Genomic DNA, 19646 nt, shown 5'->3' with positions numbered 1-19646 from the left:
CAGTCCAGTGCTCTGCTCCCCTCTCTGCGGGAGCCCAGCGGCCTGTACACTGTCTCCACTTCCGGCCTGGTGTCTCTGTGCGCGGCTCAGCTGGCCGAGAATGATGTGGCAATGCCACATGTCGTCCTCGGAGTGCCGCTGCTACCGCCTCAAAGGCTTCTCTCTGCTCAAGCGCTTCCCTCTCTCGGCAGGCAGCGGAGGAGGAAGGGGGAGCTCCCGCGCCCTGGAGCAGCCTGTCGGAGACTGGCTGGAGCACATCGGCCTGCCCCAGTACGAGAGCAAGCTCCTTCTGAACGGCTTCGACGACCTGCACTTCATGGTGAGTACCAAAAAAAACCAAACATTGATTACAACCATTGAAGTTGATTACAGTACTCTTTTTAAAGACCGCTGTGTACACCGAATTCCCATACATAATGCACTCCATTAAAACCACTGTTTTATAACTTGTGTTCTTGTTTTACCATTTCAAAACGTTCCCTCTTCAAGAACCAGCTATCTATTCCAGTAAGCCCTTTTTTCATTCCTTTTTTAGTAGTCGTAACTTTCAGACAGTCCCTAGACCTGGTCCCTGGCAGGTTTGATCCCTTTTATAGTGTAAAATGTGCAGTAACAGATATTTGAGACTGGAAAGGCACCTGCTGTAATGTCCTGAAAACTAGCAGGAAGTATTGCATGAATCGTAGCGGATACCCCTCGTTGCTTTCTCAAGGATATTTACAGGCTCTGTGACCTTCCTCTGCTCTCGCTTCTCTGCTTGCTACTGAGAAATCCGTGTAACCTTTTGTCTAATGAAATCGTGCCCGGGCAGTTATTAATAAAACAAGCAGAACTATCATAATCAGCACAGCTGTAGCAGGCGTGCACACTCGATATCTTCACACTGCCTGAGCTGCACTCTCTCGTGGAACAGCCTGTCCCCTGCAGATTGTGTTGCAGTCCCACGGAGCTCAGAGAGGGGCTCCGTCGTTGTATAAATCCGGCAGGCCAGCAGTTTTAAAGAGAGCCGCCAGGGCGTTTGATCGGCTTGATGTAAGCTGACTGGCAGATGGGGTCTGCCTTCCGGTAATGCGTCAAAGAAACAAGTACCGTTGAAGCTGTGTTTATTGCTGGGATGGTGTATAGCCCAGCCTGTTGCCCCTCTGCCCTGCCCTTGGCTGTAAACAGTGCATTTGAAGGTCACTCAGCAAAGGAGGTGTTTGTGCCACACGCTCGCTCTGCTTTGGTCAGTAAATCTCAATGATCTCATTTTCTACATGCTGTGCAGACCCCAGCCCCCTTAGTGTGGTCTTTTCTGCTAAATCACCAACGCTATGCCACTGTGCACTCAAAGTAATGAGGATTAATAGCACAGCGGGCCTGGCCTGTGGGTGTTTTTTTTTTTTGCAGCTGGCTTGGAAAACAGTAAACCTCCTAATAATATATGCATATATTTTGTTCTGATTCTTAGTCTAAAATCTATTGAAAATCCATCACGTAATGTGTGTGCACACAGTGTGTACCGGACTGATGGTGCTCCTGTCTGGTAAATGGCACAGCAGTCTGTCTGAGTCTCGGGAGAATGCCTGCGAGTGCTCTTTGTGAACTGGAAGATGGCACATATTTCAAATGTAGGAATGAAGAAGGTTAAAAAAAAAAAAAAACATTCGCAAGTGTGGCTCCCTGGTATTCGGACAGAAGCGCTGTGCACCGGGTTTAAACCAGGGGATTTTTGTATTATTGTTGTCCCTGCTGCCCTGCAGTGCGTGCTGTTTATGACACGTGGGCACACAGCGTGCGAGTAGCTGTATGTGCGAGAGTGGAAGATTAATATCTAGCGGGCTGACAGCAGTGTCCTCTGTCTTAACTGTTCAAATAAAAAAGCTTTCCCTGAGACTCTGAACTGATTGATAATCCGTCAAGCGGAGACAAAGCCGAATGAGGTGTGATTCTGTAGCATAACCAAATAAAGGAGGTCTGTTTGTGTGTCAGTGTGCGTGCGTGTGTGTGTTTGTGCGTGGTGTGTGTGTTTGCCTCTGTACCTGTGACTTCTATGGTACCCAGCATGCTTGTCCGATCACATGTCATCTGCACTGGACCTGGTCTCAGTCTAGAACTGTAGGAAAGACAGCACAGCAGGCCCAGGACTTAGTTAATCAGTAATCGTTGTTTTTTGTGTAAAGTGACGTTGCTTTGCAGCGTAGGCTATACTCCAAGCTGGCATCTCCTTCCTGTAAGGAATGTAAGCAACTCGTTTTGGTTTTTGGGTTGGTAAGGGTTAATGTGATCAGCAACAGGTTGAATCTGCTCCCAAGAAAACCCAGGATTTAAACGGCATCTGCAAACATTTGCACTAGCGCGCTCTCTGTTGATGTTTTCAAGCGTGATCCTGATCCAGATCCTGATCCAGATCCTGATTAGCTGTGGACTGCCTTAGTTAGGTAACATTTAAGAAGCCCAGAATTGGATCCGTTCCATTCTGTGAAACCGACTGTCTGTGTAGCAAGATTGTAAAAAGCAAACATCAAGTACCCTGTTCACACACACACACCTAAATAATGCACGTCCATGGCATGTTAAAGTGATTGATTGTGAGTGGAATTTGCTTGGTTGAGATCTGCAGTAGTGCTCAGGGCTTGACCGGCATTAACAAGCAGCGAACAAATTAAGAGAGTTAACGTTTCAAAGCCAAAGGTCTTCAGTTATACTAAACGACGATACTAAAAGAAAAAAAAAAACACCTTTGAGCCTGAAGCCTTGTCAAATGGAGATGGATTTGAACAATTTCACACCTGTTGAAGAGACGTGTGTACTAGAGCTGTGAGGTCGTCTTTTCTTTTCTCAGTAAATTGTGTCTCCTGTCAGCCCTACGAAATACGGAGTTCGTTCTTATTACACTCAAGCTGTTTGACTGATGTGACGATTTGAAGGCAGGAGTTTAAAAATCTGCAGCGGGTTTCTCTTTCAAGGGCCCTCGAGCGGACAAGCAGCCTGGCACCTTTCCAATGTGTTTAAGGCGAAGGAGCCTGTTTTGTTTCAGTCGAAGAAGCTTGTGAGATGCGTCAAGCTCTCTGCATTCTGATGAGTGAGGGGTGTGGCGAGCACTGGGGGAGTCCGCTACTTTTGCTGGCAGAACGATTCGTTTTGAACTTCTCATTCCATACCAGAAGGGAAGAAACGCAAACGCAAAGGGTGTGCCTTTGATCTCCTCTATTGCATATCCACGCTCTATTGCTCTTACTGTATGTAATGTTTGTCATTATTAACGTATGATTGCATGTCCACTCCATTCATTGAGGTGTTCTTCAATCAAGTTGCGTGTTCTATCACTTTCAGCAGCAATAGTCTGGAGCAGCATTCCAGATGATGAAACTTGGTACCAATGAGAGTCATTTTCACATACATCCAGAAAAACCGCTTATTCAATTGAAGAGGAACTTCGTAACGCCATGTTTTACTTTACTAGTGTTGTGCTTTACACGGCCCCTGTGCAAATGTAAATATTTGATCAGCTGGAAAACATCCTTGCAATAGAATCCCAGGACAGTGCGTTAGGAGCCTGCCGCCCGCATGGGCTTCTAGGAATGCGTTACCAGGACTCTCTGGACCTCGTAGCAGCGAGGAATTACCCAGCACTCACTTTACTGCTCCATATCAAATACTGGAACTAAAGGCATTTCTCTTTTTAAAAGCACAGAGGTAAAGTTTGGTTTTCCTGTTTGGCATCCCTGAGATATGAGGGCGTCTGCTGTTTTTCCAAGTTCAGTCTGGTTAAGTTAAAGGACTGAAAGATAAAGGAATCCAGGAAGTCTTGAAAGCAGGTTTGCGGTTGGCTGCAAGCATGCTCGTCTCTTTGTTTATGAAATGCCACATTTCATGAGAGATTAGAGCAACCGGAAATGTTCTAAAAAATCCAGAAAAACATCTTCATAGGAGGAGATGGTCAGCTTGTACCATGCTTTGCCTTCATTCATCAATTCAGGTTCATTGAACTTGGAAACCCCAGTGATGAGCTGAATGTGTGCTTTTAGGAGAAAATTAGACTACAGTACCTGTAGTGATTTGTGTGTGTTTGTCTGTGTGTTTTGTTTGTGTCCTGTGTTTTGTCTGCGTTTTAGTTTGTCTGTATGTATGTTTTGTTTGTGTCTTGTGTTTTGTGTCTGTGTGTGGTGGTTTGTAAGTTGTTGTGTCTGTATGTGTGTTTTGTTTGTGTGCGTGCTTTGTTTGTGTCTGTATATCTCTATTTGGTGTGCGTGCGCTCGTGCACTGGCAGGTCTCTGTTGTCAGTGTCTGCAGCTCACTGCAGGGTAACATTACTAGCTGTATTAATGGTACTGTGTCAGAGAGCACTGCCAGGGAAGCTGTGGATATCCTCTGATCTGCCCAGCTTGTTAGTGTCTGTACCAGCTTCTTCATAAAGTGTGACCGTGACCTTCATAAACCAGCGATTATCACTTTGATGGGGGCTGCACACAGGGCTCCAATTAGTGTTGCTGCCGTTGTCGCTGTCATCTGGTTATTCCTGACCGCCACAGCCAGCGAGAGCCTGCCAACTCCAAGAGACGAGCCCGGGCCAGGGAAGCTGTCGTTGGACCACTCCTGTTACACACAGTGCCCCTTTATAGCAGGGATAGATGGCAGGTCTGTTGTGCTGGCACAAACAGAATGTATTTGTCTCTCCACTAACTTTTTGCGTTTCACATTTTAAAGGTCGAAATCTTGGGGTCGTAAAAATCACGTACAGTAATACATTTGTGAGAAATGTGTTATTGTTAAAAACAGCTGGTGGATTTGTATGGTTCAGGTGACATTGAAGGTGTGGCTTTTCATTTAAACCGTGTTCGCAGACTGTAGTGCTGTATATTTCAACAGAAATAAGATTCTTAATTTCTAAAGTAATGTTAATTTATAGTTAAGCTCACAGTTAGGCAATGTTATTCAGCAGCTGGTCTGTAAGATTTTTGTAATGTTATTTTGGTGCCAGTTGTGATGTGGACCAGTGTCCATGTAAAGAAGGGCTAGACCCCAGAACTCGATGTAATAGGATTTTACAAAGACTTCGGTTCGGGGGCCACCCTGGCGTCTGGTCTTTTTGGAAATATCTAAAATGGCAGACAGCATTTCACAAAAGGGAAAGGTGACCTTCAAGAGAGCTTTGTCAGCCAGGGGCCGAGCAATAGGGCATTCTGTGCCTCTGAGTCCTTTTTAAAAGATTTTCTGTCAGACGCGCGAATGCTAAACTCTGCACCTTTATTAAGAACGGAGATTTTTTTCAAAAAACATCCACTAAAAAGTCAACAGACCTCCTGTTCTGAATGTTAAAAAGGCAACAGACAGCCTGGGAATACAGATGCTACACCAGACAAAAGAACTGCTGGTGACTGCCCTCTGTGACACTTTAATAGGAACTGCGCACTGAAAGGGCATTTTCAGTGAACCAGTCTCCTTGCTTCAAGAGACAGTTTAAAGATCTGCGGTATTTAGGACCAGCTCTCTCGTCACAGTGATCGTAGTGAGGGAATTCCACTGTTTTTGGTTAAGGGAGTTTTGCGCACGACTCAAACCCAAGCAGTGCCCCCAGAATGTAACTCTCTGCTGTGTAATCAGCCTGTCCAGTTTACATTGAAGGATTTGTTGTAATTGGGGATTTTAACTGGGGATGTTAGAACATTTTGATGCTCTGAAGGCTAATTTAATTTAGGTGGGGGTTTTTTTGGGGGGGGGTTCCCAAAATTTCAGTCTTAGATGCCAGTGTTTTGTTTCCTTTTAATTGTGAAGTGCTTCCATTGTGTGTTGGTGTTCAAGGATCTTCTGTTTATCAGTCTATTCAATCACCCTCCATCTCCATCTCTCTCTCTCTCTCTCTCTTTCCTCCAAGTGGGTTTGGCTAACACAGTTTGTGGAAAACGCTTGGAGCAAGGGAACCAGGGTCCCATAGCAACCTGCCTTCCCTTCCTCCAAACCAATTTCACTATGAACCAGTTCACTGCTTTGTGCTGTGAGCTTGCTAGTGTACTTTTTTTCCTAATAGTTTCATTTGGACAACTTCAGTGACAACCAAATCCAGAACCGATCCAGTTTGATTTTGAATTAATCTTCATGTAATGTGCGTCTGATCTAACAAATCTTTTTTTACATTTTTTTGTTGCTGTGCGTGAATGTTTGTTTGTCCTCTTCCAAGTGCTCAAGCTGTAATCACTAGAGCGCACTGCCTGTGTCCGCACCCCCAATCCATCATTAAGCCCCTTTTTCTCTGCTGGTTCCAGGGAAGCAATGTAATGGAGGACCTAGACCTGCAAGAGATCGGGATCTTGGACCCTCAGCACCGGAAGAAGATCCTGCAGGCTGCACGCTCCCTGCCCAAGGTACTGTGCTGACCCGTTCCCTTTGAGCCCTGTGCTCTCTTACTGATGCAGCTGGGCAGGGCAGGAGATCGCTGAAGCCACTGCTTCCTCAGTGTAGAAGGTACCGGGTGCAGTGCACCCTGTTGCTCAGTTGCCATCTGTAAAGGGGACGAGATCCAGCAATGGGTTACCTGGTTAGTAATCAAGGGCCTGCTTCCTGATTGTGTCTCCCTGGTCCCAGGTGAAGGCTCTGGGCTGTGATGGCAGCTCCTCTCTCGCCACCTGGTTAGATTTGCTGGGACTGCAGGAGTACCTCCAGAACTTCCTGGCCAGCGGCTACCGCACCATCGACTGCGTCAAGAACCTGTGGGAGCTGGAGATCGTCAACGTGAGTACAGCAGAGCGCCACCACCAGGCTGGGGGGGGGGGGGTTTCCTACTGCGACCTGTTTACTATCTCAGGTTTCGACAACCTCCTCCTGGCTCTGTCTTACCTGGGTTCCTTTCGCTCAGGTGTTGAAGATTAACCTGCTCGGTCACAGGAAACGCATCATCGCCTCCCTGGCTGAGCGGCCCTATGAGGAAGCGCCCGTGAAACCCCCGCGGCTCTCCCAGATCAGAGTGAGTCACTGTGTACCATTTCTAACTGAGGAGTTCTTTCACAGAGCTGCAGTACTCTAGTTCTTAATGTTAAAACCCATTTCCTTTTTCCTCTGCCTGTGTCCCAATTCGAAACCGGTTTGCTGTTGGTGGAAACAGGATTTGAAACGGCAGGTGGAAACAACCCCGTAGCGTGAGGCTGTTTTAAATATCGGCACGTATTTAATCAGCACGCTGCAGCTGACACATTTCTGCTTGGCTTCGTTTCTTATAAAAAAAAAAAAAAGTAGTTCACCAGGCTTTTGTTACTGCTCACTCCTTCTGCCCTCTTTTTGATACTCTTCGTTGGATTAAACTTGACTAGACTGGTTTTCTCTCGTGTGTGTGTGTGTGTGTGCCGCAGTGCCAGGACCTTGTCTCCCAGACCTCTCCGCTCAGTCACGACTCGTACGCTGGCCGCTCCATGGACATGCTGCTGCCCAAGGGGGATTCTGGGAGGAGGCGAGCCGAGCCCGAGCAAGAGGCCCAGCACCGCTCTCGGTCCGAGCGGCACCGCACACAGGTGGGGGGGGGGGGGGGGGCGTTTGGTGTGTGTGGATTGAGAAATTCCAAAAAGGCTTGCACAACACTCGGTATCTTATTTAAAAAAAAAAAATTGGGTGGAATTATAAAGTAGCCAGAACTCTCCACTTTACAACAACTAGCCAGTCAGGGAGGCTAATTCAGTGCATTTAAAATTATAACAGATGCTGATGTACAAATTAACATTACCAGCAGTTGGCGCATAACACTTTTTATTATAAGTTTGCTGCTGCAGTGCTCTGTTCTTAGGGTTGTAGAAATTGACTGCGTGCTCTAGCTACTGTCTATCGGGAGGTTTCTCTGTCTGTCTGTCCTCTCGCGCTAACGCTTGCTGTGTTTGTCTCCTTCAGGACAGACACGAGGAACGCAGAGAGCCCAAGTTAACCCTTCGCCCGCCGAGCCTCGCAGCGCCCTACGCACCCATCCAGAACTGGCATCATCGACCGGAGAAGCTCATCTTCGAGTCCTGTGGCTACGAGGCAAACGTAAGGGCCCGCTGTCCTGACCAGACTGCAAGGCACTTATTCTGATTCCGCGTTCCAAGCTGCAGTGACAATGCTGTTTGTTTAGTTTCTTTTGTATTTAGTTTCTTTATTTTTTTCCAGTACATGGGATCGATGCTCATTAAGGACCTCCGAGGTACTGACTCTACACAGGATGCCTGTGCGAAAATGAGGGTGTGTATTTGCAAGAGAGTCCCTTCACGCTAATTATTACGCAAAACTGAATTTTGACTCATTTTCAATGAGCGCTTGCGTTCTCAAATGATGGTACGTGAAAAATTAGCGCCAAGCTGAGTTTTGCGTGTGCTCTCCCTTACAGAAAGACAAATCTCATAGCATTATAATGCCTGTGTACTATCCTGAAAGAATCCCCAACAAGCGTGCCACTGCACTGCCATTGAAGATCGTTTAGGAGCAAGCCTCCCTCTGTGTGCGTCGCAATCTCTTTAAAATTCAATCGCCGATCCTCTGTTTGTCTTTCCCCCAGCGGTCGACGGAGCAGATGAGAAAGATCCCCACTATCATCCTCTCCATCACCTACAAAGGGGTGAAGTTCATCGATGCTTCCACCAAGGTAGGGCTTGCGCTGCGCTGATAAGAAGCAGCTTTTGTTCCACGCTGTCTAATCGTGGCCAGCCATCTTTCCTGAATCCTTTTGCCTCTTGGAAGACATCTGAAGAAAGGTTTGATTAATTTGAACTACAATAAAGGAACAGACAAAGCAGTCGTTTCAAACTACAGAACCCCTGAATGACGCTCGCAATGTGAAGTGGTTTATCTTTAGCTAGATGGTCGTTGAATATTAATAGTTTCCTCCTTACTTCACAATATGATAATACACTTGTTTAGTTTGTTCACAGTTTTGGCTGCGTGATAAGGATTTTATTGTATAAGGACTGTTGTTGAATTCACCACCCTCCCTTATTTTTCACAGTTTTTGAACATGTCAAGGGAGAGCCTTCTGATAGGAGAGAATAAACAGTCTTAATAAATGAACCTGCCAGGGGCTGTTTCACAAAATCGTTATATAAACTGTTCAGAAGAAAATCCGAGAGAAAACATCCATCCTTTTTAATGTCTCAAGGATTGGCAGCTCAGAACTAAAAGCCAGCGTCTCCCTGTAGCTGCTTTTTTATCATGGAAATATTGAATGCAGACTAGCTCGGCAGCGTAAATCACAGCTAGCACTCGCTTGAGTACCAGCCTCAAGAGGGGGATATCAGGTTCAGGTTTGTAGTGGAGTGCTGTATCGTCAGAAGCAATCTTTTGTCATGACATTATTGAAAATCTATTTGGTCTTCATTAACTGCAGATAAAAAGGATCAGCTCCACTTCAGGGATTGAAGTAAGACTCCCATTGCATAGTGGTTTGAGCCATTCCTGGTTTTGTTGTGAGTAAGACGCACCTGAGTTTGTTCCCAGTACCCCATGGCTAATCAAGCTCATAGTAAAACCTGGAATGGGAGCAACAGGAGACTTATTTCCATTCCTACACTGCTACTGAGATTTTTTTTCTCTGGCTCCCTTTTAGAAAACTTCACTCTCGGTTAGAACATAAGAAACGTTTGAAAGCGACAAAAGGCCATTCGGCCCATCAAGGCTCTTCCCTTGTTTTTAAAATGCTCCCGGTGTTTTAGATCCTGCTTTGTTGTTTGAGACGGTGATGCAGCTTTATTTTATAAAAAGCCAACAGAGGAAACAAATCCTGTATTCGGAGAGGGCTGAATTGCAGTGGGAGGGTTTCAGATCAAGGTTCAGGAGCTGTATTGGAATAGAATCCCTTTGCGTGGAGATAATGATCGCTCACCGCTGCCACTCGATCACTCTCTCTCTCTCTCCTCCAGAACATCATCGCAGAGCACGAGATCCGGAACATCTCCTGTGCAGCTCAAGACCCCGAGGACCTGTGCACCTTCGCCTACATCACCAAGGACCTGCTGACCTCCCACCACTACTGCCACGTCTTCAGCACCGTCGATGTGGTGAGCCCTTCCGACTGTACCCCAGACCCCGCGTGCCACATCGGAACAGCATGCCCCTGGCAAGGTTTCTGTCAGCAGGCTTGCAAACCGATCACACAAGCAAGCGTGTTATTCACCTCAATGACTTCTCATTAGGGTTAATCCGATCCAGATGATTTGCTGTCGTATTTAGGGGTTCAAGTTACAAACCTTTCCTTCAAAGTTTTTAAATGCTGTAAGAAACCCTTGTAGGTGCAAGTGGGGCGGGGGGGCTTTTTAAATGTTTTAGTTTATGCCAAGTTCAACTTTTTTTTTTTTTTTTTTTTTTTTTTTTTTTTGTATATATAAAGACATTGAAGCCAAACATTATGAACTATGTTATCTGGCAACACGTCGTTTTGAGAAGCGAGATAAGAGTTTGGTGTTGACAGTGACCTTTATTTGTTCACTACAATCTGCCCTTCGAGAAGCCTGCAAACTGAGCATCCTCGGACTGTTTTTCGGTCTTTGTGAAAAGGTCAATATTTTCAGTAACCTCCCTGCACTCCGTTTCCTTTGGGCCAGATGGATTGGATTAATAAAAGCTGCAGCTGAGGCTCGTGGTCATTAAATGAGGTGCCCTCCCCCCACCCACTTTCTCCAGCTCACCCATCGTGTGTGTGTGTGTGTGTGTGTGTGCTTTGCGTCCTCTTGTTATCTTTATAGTGTGTATGGGATCAATACATTTTGATTAGAAAGAAAGTGATGTATTAATCACACTTGTCAGCCTGCTGCGTTCTGTAGATGTGTGTGCTGTGTGTTTAATGCTGTGGAGCTTCTCCGTATGTGCAAAGAAAAAACATTGGCTTTGTTCCTTCCCTTTTGAAGGGGTGTCAGGAATGAGCGCCACACTCCTAAATCAAATGTCTTTCCTCTTGATAGTAATAGATGCTTTGTGATATTGTTGGGCTGAGGGTCTTGGGTGCTTTTGCTTTTAATTGGACATTACCACACTGTAGCAAAGAAAGATTACGCCTATATTTCTCCGATATAATATTTCTAATACGAAGAAAATGATTTGAAGTTGATGGTTAATCGAGCCTTGTAATTCAATGAGTAGCCATTCTGGATCAACACTAATTTTGATTTAATCAAATCAAAATAATGCGATCTCTGCCTATGTATAGCAACGTCTAACATCTTCACTCCCTCGCCCTCCCAAGGATTAGGTTGGCTTTATTTATCCTCATGCATGCTTACCTTAAAAGCGCAGTGTGTTTCCAGTCATTCGATTCTCTCTCTATCCACCCTCCCCCACCACAGAATCTGACCTATGAGATCATCATGACTTTGGGACAGGCGTTCGAGGTAGCCTATCAGCTGGCACTGCAGGCCCAGAAGCCAGTGCCCCATGCCGCAGGGTCAGAGGTCACTGAGATTAAATCAGCACAGCCGGTTCCGAAGCCCCGCGAGAGTAGCATGAGGAAGTCAACGGTGAGTACCAGCCCGGCACCAACAAACCCATCTGTGATCCCTGGCTCTGTGCGTTTACAGCATCCTTTCATAGGTTAGCCTTCTGTGCATTGTGCTGCAAAACATTTGTTTATCCATTTGCATTATCTTGGGTAAGACAGGCTTCCTCCATCCATCAGTGTGCATCCCTTATGGGTCACGTGATCTGTGGGATTTGCCCATGATACCAGCAGCCAGGAAATCATGCATGCAAAGCTTAGGATAAGCTGAAAACAGTTCCCCTCCCATATGGAGCTGTTACCTTGATGTTGTTCTTGTATAACCCATCGTAAGTCTAGCACGCATTGAAGATGCAGTTCTCCAAGTGATTGTTAGTTTGTATTCCTTCAGTTGTACAATAGGTCCCCTGACCGCAAAGCCCCGTTGCCTGCTTCAGTAAGACGAGGAGGTTAGGTGATCAGTAGTGTCGTTTATTGTTTTCAGGTGGGGTGGCTGTCTCTGTAGATTATCAAGCTATTGATTTCACTACAGGAAAGTTGAAGATCGCAGCAGTTAATTGCCTAATTGCAAACGCTGTTAATCAGGCTAGCTAATCAGGGGGGAGAGGGACCAGTCCGTTTTCACGCAAGCAACTCTGCTGTCCGGCAGAAGCGTCAACTTTCTTAATACACTGAGAAATCCTGTGTGTGTTAATTCTTGTCATTCTTATGATGACTTGTCTTGCAAACTGATCCATTGATTAGTGCTTCTTTAATCACTCGCCCTCACCCTGTTTGATTGATCCTTTATGCCAATGCAAATAAAGTGCCTCCCCTTTAAGAAGCACAGGGCCACCTGGTCAAAAGCTTATAATTGCACTGTTAAATAGAAGTGGAAACTCCTGTTTATTTCTTGTAAATAAGAGGGTTTTTCTTTTTAAAGGGAGTGTCCAATACGTTTGGCAGAACGACAATCAAGCAGGCTGGTGATTTTTGGATTAGTGAACTGTCCGGTTTTATGTGTGTCGCCTGTCATTTAACACCTCTCTGTGTTTGTCTTCTCGGTCCTCCTGCTTCCCAGGGTGCTCCTCTTCCTGAAAGTTGCTGCTGTTACTGTCAAACGTGTACCACTCACCGGCCATCCTACCTCCCGCTGCACTCTGTCAGCCCTCGAGTCCAGGTCCTGCCTGCTCTCTCCTCCTGCACTCTTCAGATCTCTTCCTGTGGGAGCTCCTCCCAGCGGCTTTAAAAAGCCATTTTCCCTGCGCTTGGTTCAGCTTCAGTGGCTGTTTCTGCCACCGTCCCTGTCCAATTCTTGTGGAGTTGCGTTGTATTCTGAATAAATGCTCAATTACAATATATTTAGTAGAACTGTAAAAAAAAAAAAAAAAAAAGATGGGTAACCCGACCTTAAAGGTCATCTCCACGGTGACTGGGGGACGTGTGAAAGCAGCACTAAACCTATTCAATAGAAGGGAAATGTTTTTTTAAAAACACCGGGGGAGTTCTTATATCAGTCCTGTTCCTAAATCCCTCTGCTTGTGTGGAAGACAGGGCTGATGGTTTCACAAGAGCTGCAGCTTCTCTTTTACCTTTTTGATTGTACTGTAAAGCTCCCCTTTCCTTCTCCCGTCTCCAGCGTACTCCTCTGTGAAAACCTTCTTGCTCATCCCTCCCCCCTTTTACTTTTTGTCTGGATATTTTTCCCCCTAATATCTTTAAAGATATTACGAATGTACAGCATGCTTTTTCTGTCCTTCTAAATGATTGCGACCTGGGGGGGGGGTTCTCTTTTTCTATTTATTTATTCAGTACGTCAGTCGCTGGTTGTTTGAGACACTTGTAACCGTTTGAATCATGAAGGGGAGGAGTGACAGAAGCGGGTAAAAAGTTGTAAAACCATGATTTGTCGGAGAATGCTGTAAAGAACCTTTCTGGATTATTGAAATCCTTGGTTGTAAGTAAACTAAATACTCACATCTTCCCAAACCAGGGTTTTGACTCGTGTCTGTTCACCCTCCCTCCTGCAGATGGAGCCGTTGGAGCTGGAGCAGGACTCCCAGTCCCATGGCAGCGCCTCGTGGATCGTGGACCAGAAAGCGGACCCCAAGCGGACCATCAGCACCAAGTACGAAACCACCATATTCTGAGCAGCCTGCCTCTCCGTGCCTTCTCACTGTGACTGTGTGCCACACTGGGGACCACCAGGGTAGCCCCACCACCCTTCTGTGTCCATGTACTGACCCATGTGTGCCACAAACCCTAGCCACGAAACTAACCAACCCTCCTCCTTCCTCCTGCACTACCCACTACCACTGCTACTCTGCCAGAACAAGTCTATTAACCTTGACCCTTTTAACTGTCCAGACCTTGGGCTAGCGTGCTTCCTAAACAATGCAGAACTGCTCCGAAAAACAACGCCCCCTGCTGACCAGCCAGGCCTCCAGGGTACGTTTCTGCTGCTGCTTCAACAGGCTTCCTGAACTTTCCTAACAGCTTCTCTTGTACATCTGCTGTTTTAACCCTTGCTTGATCTCAGGCCAGAGCTCTCCAAACTTTCCACCTACCCGAACGCCACAGGACCCAAACGGACCAAGATACGGACGTGGATCACAGTGTATGGGTTTCAAGTAATCCGTTTTTGAATGGCACAGGTTCAGATATGTGGAAATGCAACTGGAGAATTTTGAATTGTTGTTATCATTCTTTTTCTAGCTATGGAAGCCAGGCAGCGGTGTACATCGTCTTAATCTTTTTAAACAATCTGAATAAATCTTAAGAAACGTTTTAGTTTTGTAGCAGATTTTCGGGCACACTTCCTAAGCAATGCAAATGTCTGTGGAGAGAGACTTCCCAAACACACTCACAAGGTAAATCTCTTTGTTAGCGCACACGCCTGTGATCTTTCTAAGAAATGTTTTAACCCTTTGTTAGCCCAAGGCAGGCTCCCTGTGCACTGTTCCAAGAAGAACTTTAATTTTGATCTTTCTTTCCACCTGCGGCAAAGCAATTTGTGTCCATGCAAGGGCGCTGGAACTAGGGGTGTTGGGGGTGGGGAAGCACCCCCTTGGCTTTGCATAGCTTCTGTCATACACAGGGGTTACAGTTTTGTTCAATGGTTTTCAGCACCGCCACTTTAAAAATGGTTCCAGTGCCACTGTGTCCATGTGGTGTATTTTGCTGTCTAACCTGGCCCTGACCACTGTGAGGCGCTCTAACGAATCCCTTACTGTCTGCACTCCAGACACGATCGTCTGATTCAGCACAACAAAAAGAGACTTTTTTTTTTTTATTTCAGCTGCTTTTTATTGTTTGTGTTCGTGTAAACAGTCTTGGATTCTAGGTCTTTTTATTTTAGTTTCTCTGCAGAGTTCTTCTTCTCTGTCCAGGCTGTTTCCACTCTTTTCTGCGTCCGCTTCCCAGGTCGATAAAGCCCCAGCAGGATCCGTCTCGGACGCTGTGGTTTACTTGCAGATTGTAGCTTTAATGCTGCTTCTCATTTACTTGCCTTTGTGTTTCAATTTTATAATAAGATTGCCGTGTTGACATGGTGTCGATTAATTGTCCATATTGTCCAATTAGAAGTACTGCACATGGATGGAAGCCCTGATGATCAAACTTAGGAGCTTACTGACAATGGTACGAACAATTTATAGTGCAGAAAACGATATTAATATGAATAAAAAGCCATTTAAGTCATGACTGTGTTACCGTGAGTGATAGGGCAAGTTTCCTTTAAAAATACGATACCCTGATCTGGCTGTCATCTAAATAATTTAACAGTTAATACTAGTGTGTTTGACCCTATAAGGACTGTTTAGTGCAAGACTTCCCAGCCCTGGTCCCGGGGACCCCCCGTGTCTTCTGGTTTTCATTCTAACTGAGCTCTCCATTACTTAATTAAATCCTGAACTGAATTAATAATTTGCTTAATTAGACCTTTTTGCTTGTTTTCAGCTCTTAAACAGTTGTTGATTTCAAGTGAGCTATAACGTTTTATAAGTAACTTGAACTTTTTTAGAAGCTGAGAACAATTAAAAGGGTCTAATTAAGCAAGTGATTAGTTAAATTTAATTCACACCACGACCCCCAAAACAAAACACGGGCACTCCAGAGACACCCCAAGGCAAAGGCATCTTGTCATTGGTCTTTAAAGGGTTAAAAGCTGCCTCGGAGCTCCTGGGCTTTGGTTTCTATAGGGATCTCACAACACACTGTGATGATTTGATGTGTGTGTTGAATACATATGAGCAGTAGAATCCTCACATGACTATGAATGACAGCTGCATTCCACTGCCATTGTGACATCACCGTAGCGTATGGAGGCTGGCCAGCTTGGCAGGTGAATATCGCGGTTTTTATCTCAAACTGCGCGCTAGTAAACGTGTCTGTGCCCTATAGAGAGAGTGACATGTCATCGGAATGGTTTTCTTTTTAAAGCGCTCATCTGAAAATGAAAGGTTTTTAGTTGGTGTCCCTGAGCAGTGCAATTGTCCATTCGTCAGGTTTACTGTCTGGCAGGTTGAGTCCTAGTGTGAATAGCCGCCATCGTGCCCTACATACTCTTCATGTTCTTCTCACACTGGAGAAGTAGAGGGTTGTTCTACAGTTAAAACAGTTGAAAACGGCGAGTAGTTGAGGGGGAAAAAGCCATGATCTTATTATGCAACAGAGCAAATTAGAGGTTCCATTGGAAAACAGTTCCCTAATCAAATATTGGGCAGGTAATAATCAACAATAATCACTAGACAGTGCACACTAGTACAGTGCACAATTCAGTACAGCACAATACACAGTGCACAATCAGCACAGTGCACAATGTACAGTACAGTACACAGTGCACAATGCATTCAGTACAGTACACAGTGCACAATGCATTCAGTACAGTACACAGTGCACAATGCATTCAGTACACAGTGCACAATGCATTCAGTACAGTACACAGTGCACAATGCATTCAGTACAGTACACAGTGCACAATGCATTCAGTACACAGTGCACAATGCATTCAGTACAGTACACAGTGCACAATGCATTCAGTACAGTACACAGTGCACAATGCATTCAGTACAGTACACAGTGCACAATGCATTCAGTACAGTACACAGTGCACAATGCATCAGTACAGTACACAGTGCACAATGCAATCAGTACAGTACACAGTGCACAATGCATTCAGTACAGTACACAGTGCACAATGCATTCAGTACAGTACACAGTGCACAATGCATTCAGTACAGTACACAGTGCACAATTCAGTACAGTACACAGTGCACAATGCATTCAGTACAGTACACAGTGCACAATGCATTCAGTACAGTACACAGTGCACAATGCATTCAGTACAGTACACAGTGCACAATGCATTCAGTACAGTACACAGTGCACAATGCATTCAGTACAGTACACAGTGCACAATGCATTCAGTACAGTACACAGTGCACAATGCATTCAGTACAGTACACAGTGCACAATGCATTCAGTACAGTACACAGTGCACAATGCATTCAGTACAGTACACAGTGCACAATGCAAACAGTACAGTACACAGTGCACAATGCAAACAGTACAGTACACAGTGCACAATGCAAACAGTACAGTACACAGTGCACAATGCATTCAGTACAGTACACAGTGCACAATGCATTCAGTACAGTACACAGTGCACAATGCATTCAGTACAGTACACAGTGCACAATGCATTCAGTACAGTACACAGTGCACAATGCAGTACAGTACACAGTGCACAAGCACAGTACACAGTGCACAATGCATTCAGTACAGTACACAGTGCACAATGCATTCAGTACAGTACACAGTGCACAATGCATTCAGTACAGTACACAGTGCACAATGCATTCAGTACAGTACACAGTGCACAATGCATTCAGTACACAGTGCACAATGCATTCAGTACAGTACACAGTGCACAATGCATTCAGTACAGTACACAGTGCACAATGCATTCAGTACAGTACACAGTGCACAATGCATTCAGTACAGTGCAGTGCACAATGCATTCAGTACAGTACACAGTGCACAATGCATTCAGTACAGTACACAGTGCACAATGCATTCAGTACAGTACACAGTGCACAATGCATTCAGTACAGTACACAGTGCACAATGCATTCAGTACAGTACACAGTGCACAATGCATTCAGTACAGTACACAGTGCACAATGCAGTACAGTACACAGTGCACAGTACACAGTGCACAATGCATTCAGTACAGTACACAGTGCACAATGCATCAGTACAGTACACAGTGCACAATGCATTCAGTACAGTACACAGTGCACAATGCATTCAGTACAGTACACAATGTGTACACACAGTACACAGTGCACAATGCATTCAGTACAGTACACAGTGCACAATGCATCAGTACAGTACACAGTGCACAATGCATTCAGTACAGTACACAGTGCACAATGCATTCAGTACAGTACACAGTGCACAATGCATTCAGTACAGTACACAGTGCACAATGCAATGCATTCAGTACACAGTGCACAATGCAATCAGTACAGTACACAGTGCACAATGCATTCAGTACAGTACACAGTGCACAATGCATTCAGTACAGTACACAGTGCACAATGCATTCAGTACAGTACACAGTGCACAATGCAATCAGTACAGTACACAGTGCACAATGCATTCAGTACAGTACACAGTGCACAATGCATTCAGCACAGTACACAGTGCACAGTACACAGTGCACAATGCATTCAGTACAGTACACAGTGCACAATGCATTCAGTACAGTACACAGTGCACAATGCATTCAGTACAGTGCACAATGCACAGTACAGTACACAGTGCACAATGCATACAGTACACAGTGCACAATGCATTCAGTACAGTACACAGTGCACAATGCATTCAGTAAGTGCAGTACACAGTGCACAATGCATCAGTACAGTACACAGTGCACAGCATTCACACAGTGCACAATGCATTCAGTACAGTACACAGTGCACAATGCATCAGTACAGTACACAGTGCACAATGCATTCAGTACAGTACACAGTGCACAATGCATTCAGTACAGTACACAGTGCACAATGCATTCAGTACACAGTGCACAATGCATTCAGTACAGTGCACAGTGCAATTCAGTACAGTACACAGTGCACAATGCATTCAGTACAGTACACAGTGCACAATGCAGTGCACAATGTACAGTACACAGTGCACAATGCATTCAGTACAGTACACAGTGCACAATGCATTCAGTACAGTACACAGTGCACAATGCATTCAGTACAGTACACAGTGCACAATGCATTCAGTACAGTACACAGTGCACAATGCAATCAGTACAGTCAGCACAGTGCACAATGCATTCAGTGCATTCAGTACACAGTGCACAATGCATTCAGTACAGTACACAGTGCACAATGCATTCAGTACACAGTGCACAATGCATTCAGTACAGTACACAGTGCACAATGCATTCAGTACAGTACACAGTGCACAATGCATTCAGTACACAGTGCACAATGCATTCAGTACAGTACACAGTGCACAATGCATTCAGTACAGTACACAGTGCACAATGCATTCAGTACAGTACACAGTGCACAATGCAATCAGTACAGTGCAGTGCACAATGCATTCAGTACAGTACACAGTGCACAATGCATTCAGTACAGTACACAGTGCACAATGCATTCAGTACAGTACACAGTGCACAATGCATTCAGTACAGTACAGTGCACAATGCATTCAGTACAGTACACAGTGCACAATGTGTTCAGTACAGTACACAGTGCACCGTGCATTCAGTACAGTGCACCGTGCATTCAGTACAGTGCACCGTGCATTCAGTACAGTGCACCGTGCATTCAGTACAGTGCACCGTGCATTCAGTACAGTGCACCGTGCATTCAGTACAGTGCACCGTGCATTCAGTACAGTGCACCGTGCATTCAGTACAGTGCACCGTGCATTCGGTACTGTAGGCACCTGGCTGGATAATGTCTGTTATACTGTATTAGTGTGAACACAAGTGGATCTGGATCAAACCACATCAGCTGCGGCTTGTTGAAACAGGGAACATCATTCATCTGTCCTAATCTTATTTTCTGCCTGGACATTCATTCACCACTGTACACCACCTTTCCCTCTGTGGGCTGATAGCTATTAAATATACATCAAAGCCTATGTCAGTAGATACAGACTTTTGTATACAGCTTCCATAACTAAAATAAATAGTACAGTAAGATAAGCAATATGAAAT

At 45.2% G+C, this 19646-nt stretch overlaps 1 protein-coding gene across 9 annotated transcripts in view; it reads left to right on the top strand.

The window, feature by feature from the left end:
- LOC121300113 (ankyrin repeat and SAM domain-containing protein 1A-like) overlaps positions 1-19646 on the top strand; it is a 64164-nt gene that overhangs the window by 41501 nt on the left and 3017 nt on the right. For 4 of the 9 annotated variants that reach the window (XM_041228518.1, XM_041228517.1, XM_041228515.1 and 1 more), the window contains 13 exons: positions 192-319; positions 6246-6344; positions 6565-6711; positions 6836-6943; positions 7326-7484; positions 7855-7989; positions 8110-8181; positions 8495-8581; positions 9852-9989; positions 11271-11441; positions 12480-12578; positions 13429-13526; positions 14981-15037. In XM_041228518.1, the coding sequence (XP_041084452.1) occupies positions 192-319; positions 6246-6344; positions 6565-6711; positions 6836-6943; positions 7326-7484; positions 7855-7989; positions 8110-8181; positions 8495-8581; positions 9852-9989; positions 11271-11441; positions 12480-12578; positions 13429-13526; positions 14981-15008 (1469 nt within the window). In that variant the 3' untranslated portion in view covers positions 15009-15037. Of the gene's footprint in view, positions 1-191; positions 320-6245; positions 6345-6564; positions 6712-6835; positions 6944-7325; positions 7485-7854; positions 7990-8109; positions 8182-8494; positions 8582-9851; positions 9990-11270; positions 11442-12479; positions 12579-13428; positions 14465-14980; positions 15038-19646 lie in introns of those variants that run through there. The other 5 variants (XM_041228519.1, XM_041228521.1, XM_041228524.1 and 2 more) reach the window with 3 other exon arrangements.

Source organism: Polyodon spathula, chromosome 25 (genome assembly GCF_017654505.1).
Source record: "Polyodon spathula isolate WHYD16114869_AA chromosome 25, ASM1765450v1, whole genome shotgun sequence".
NCBI classification, from domain to species: domain Eukaryota; kingdom Metazoa; phylum Chordata; class Actinopteri; order Acipenseriformes; family Polyodontidae; genus Polyodon; species Polyodon spathula.
Note: the sequence above shows the minus strand (reverse complement) of the source record. Positions and strands in the feature narration are given on the sequence as shown.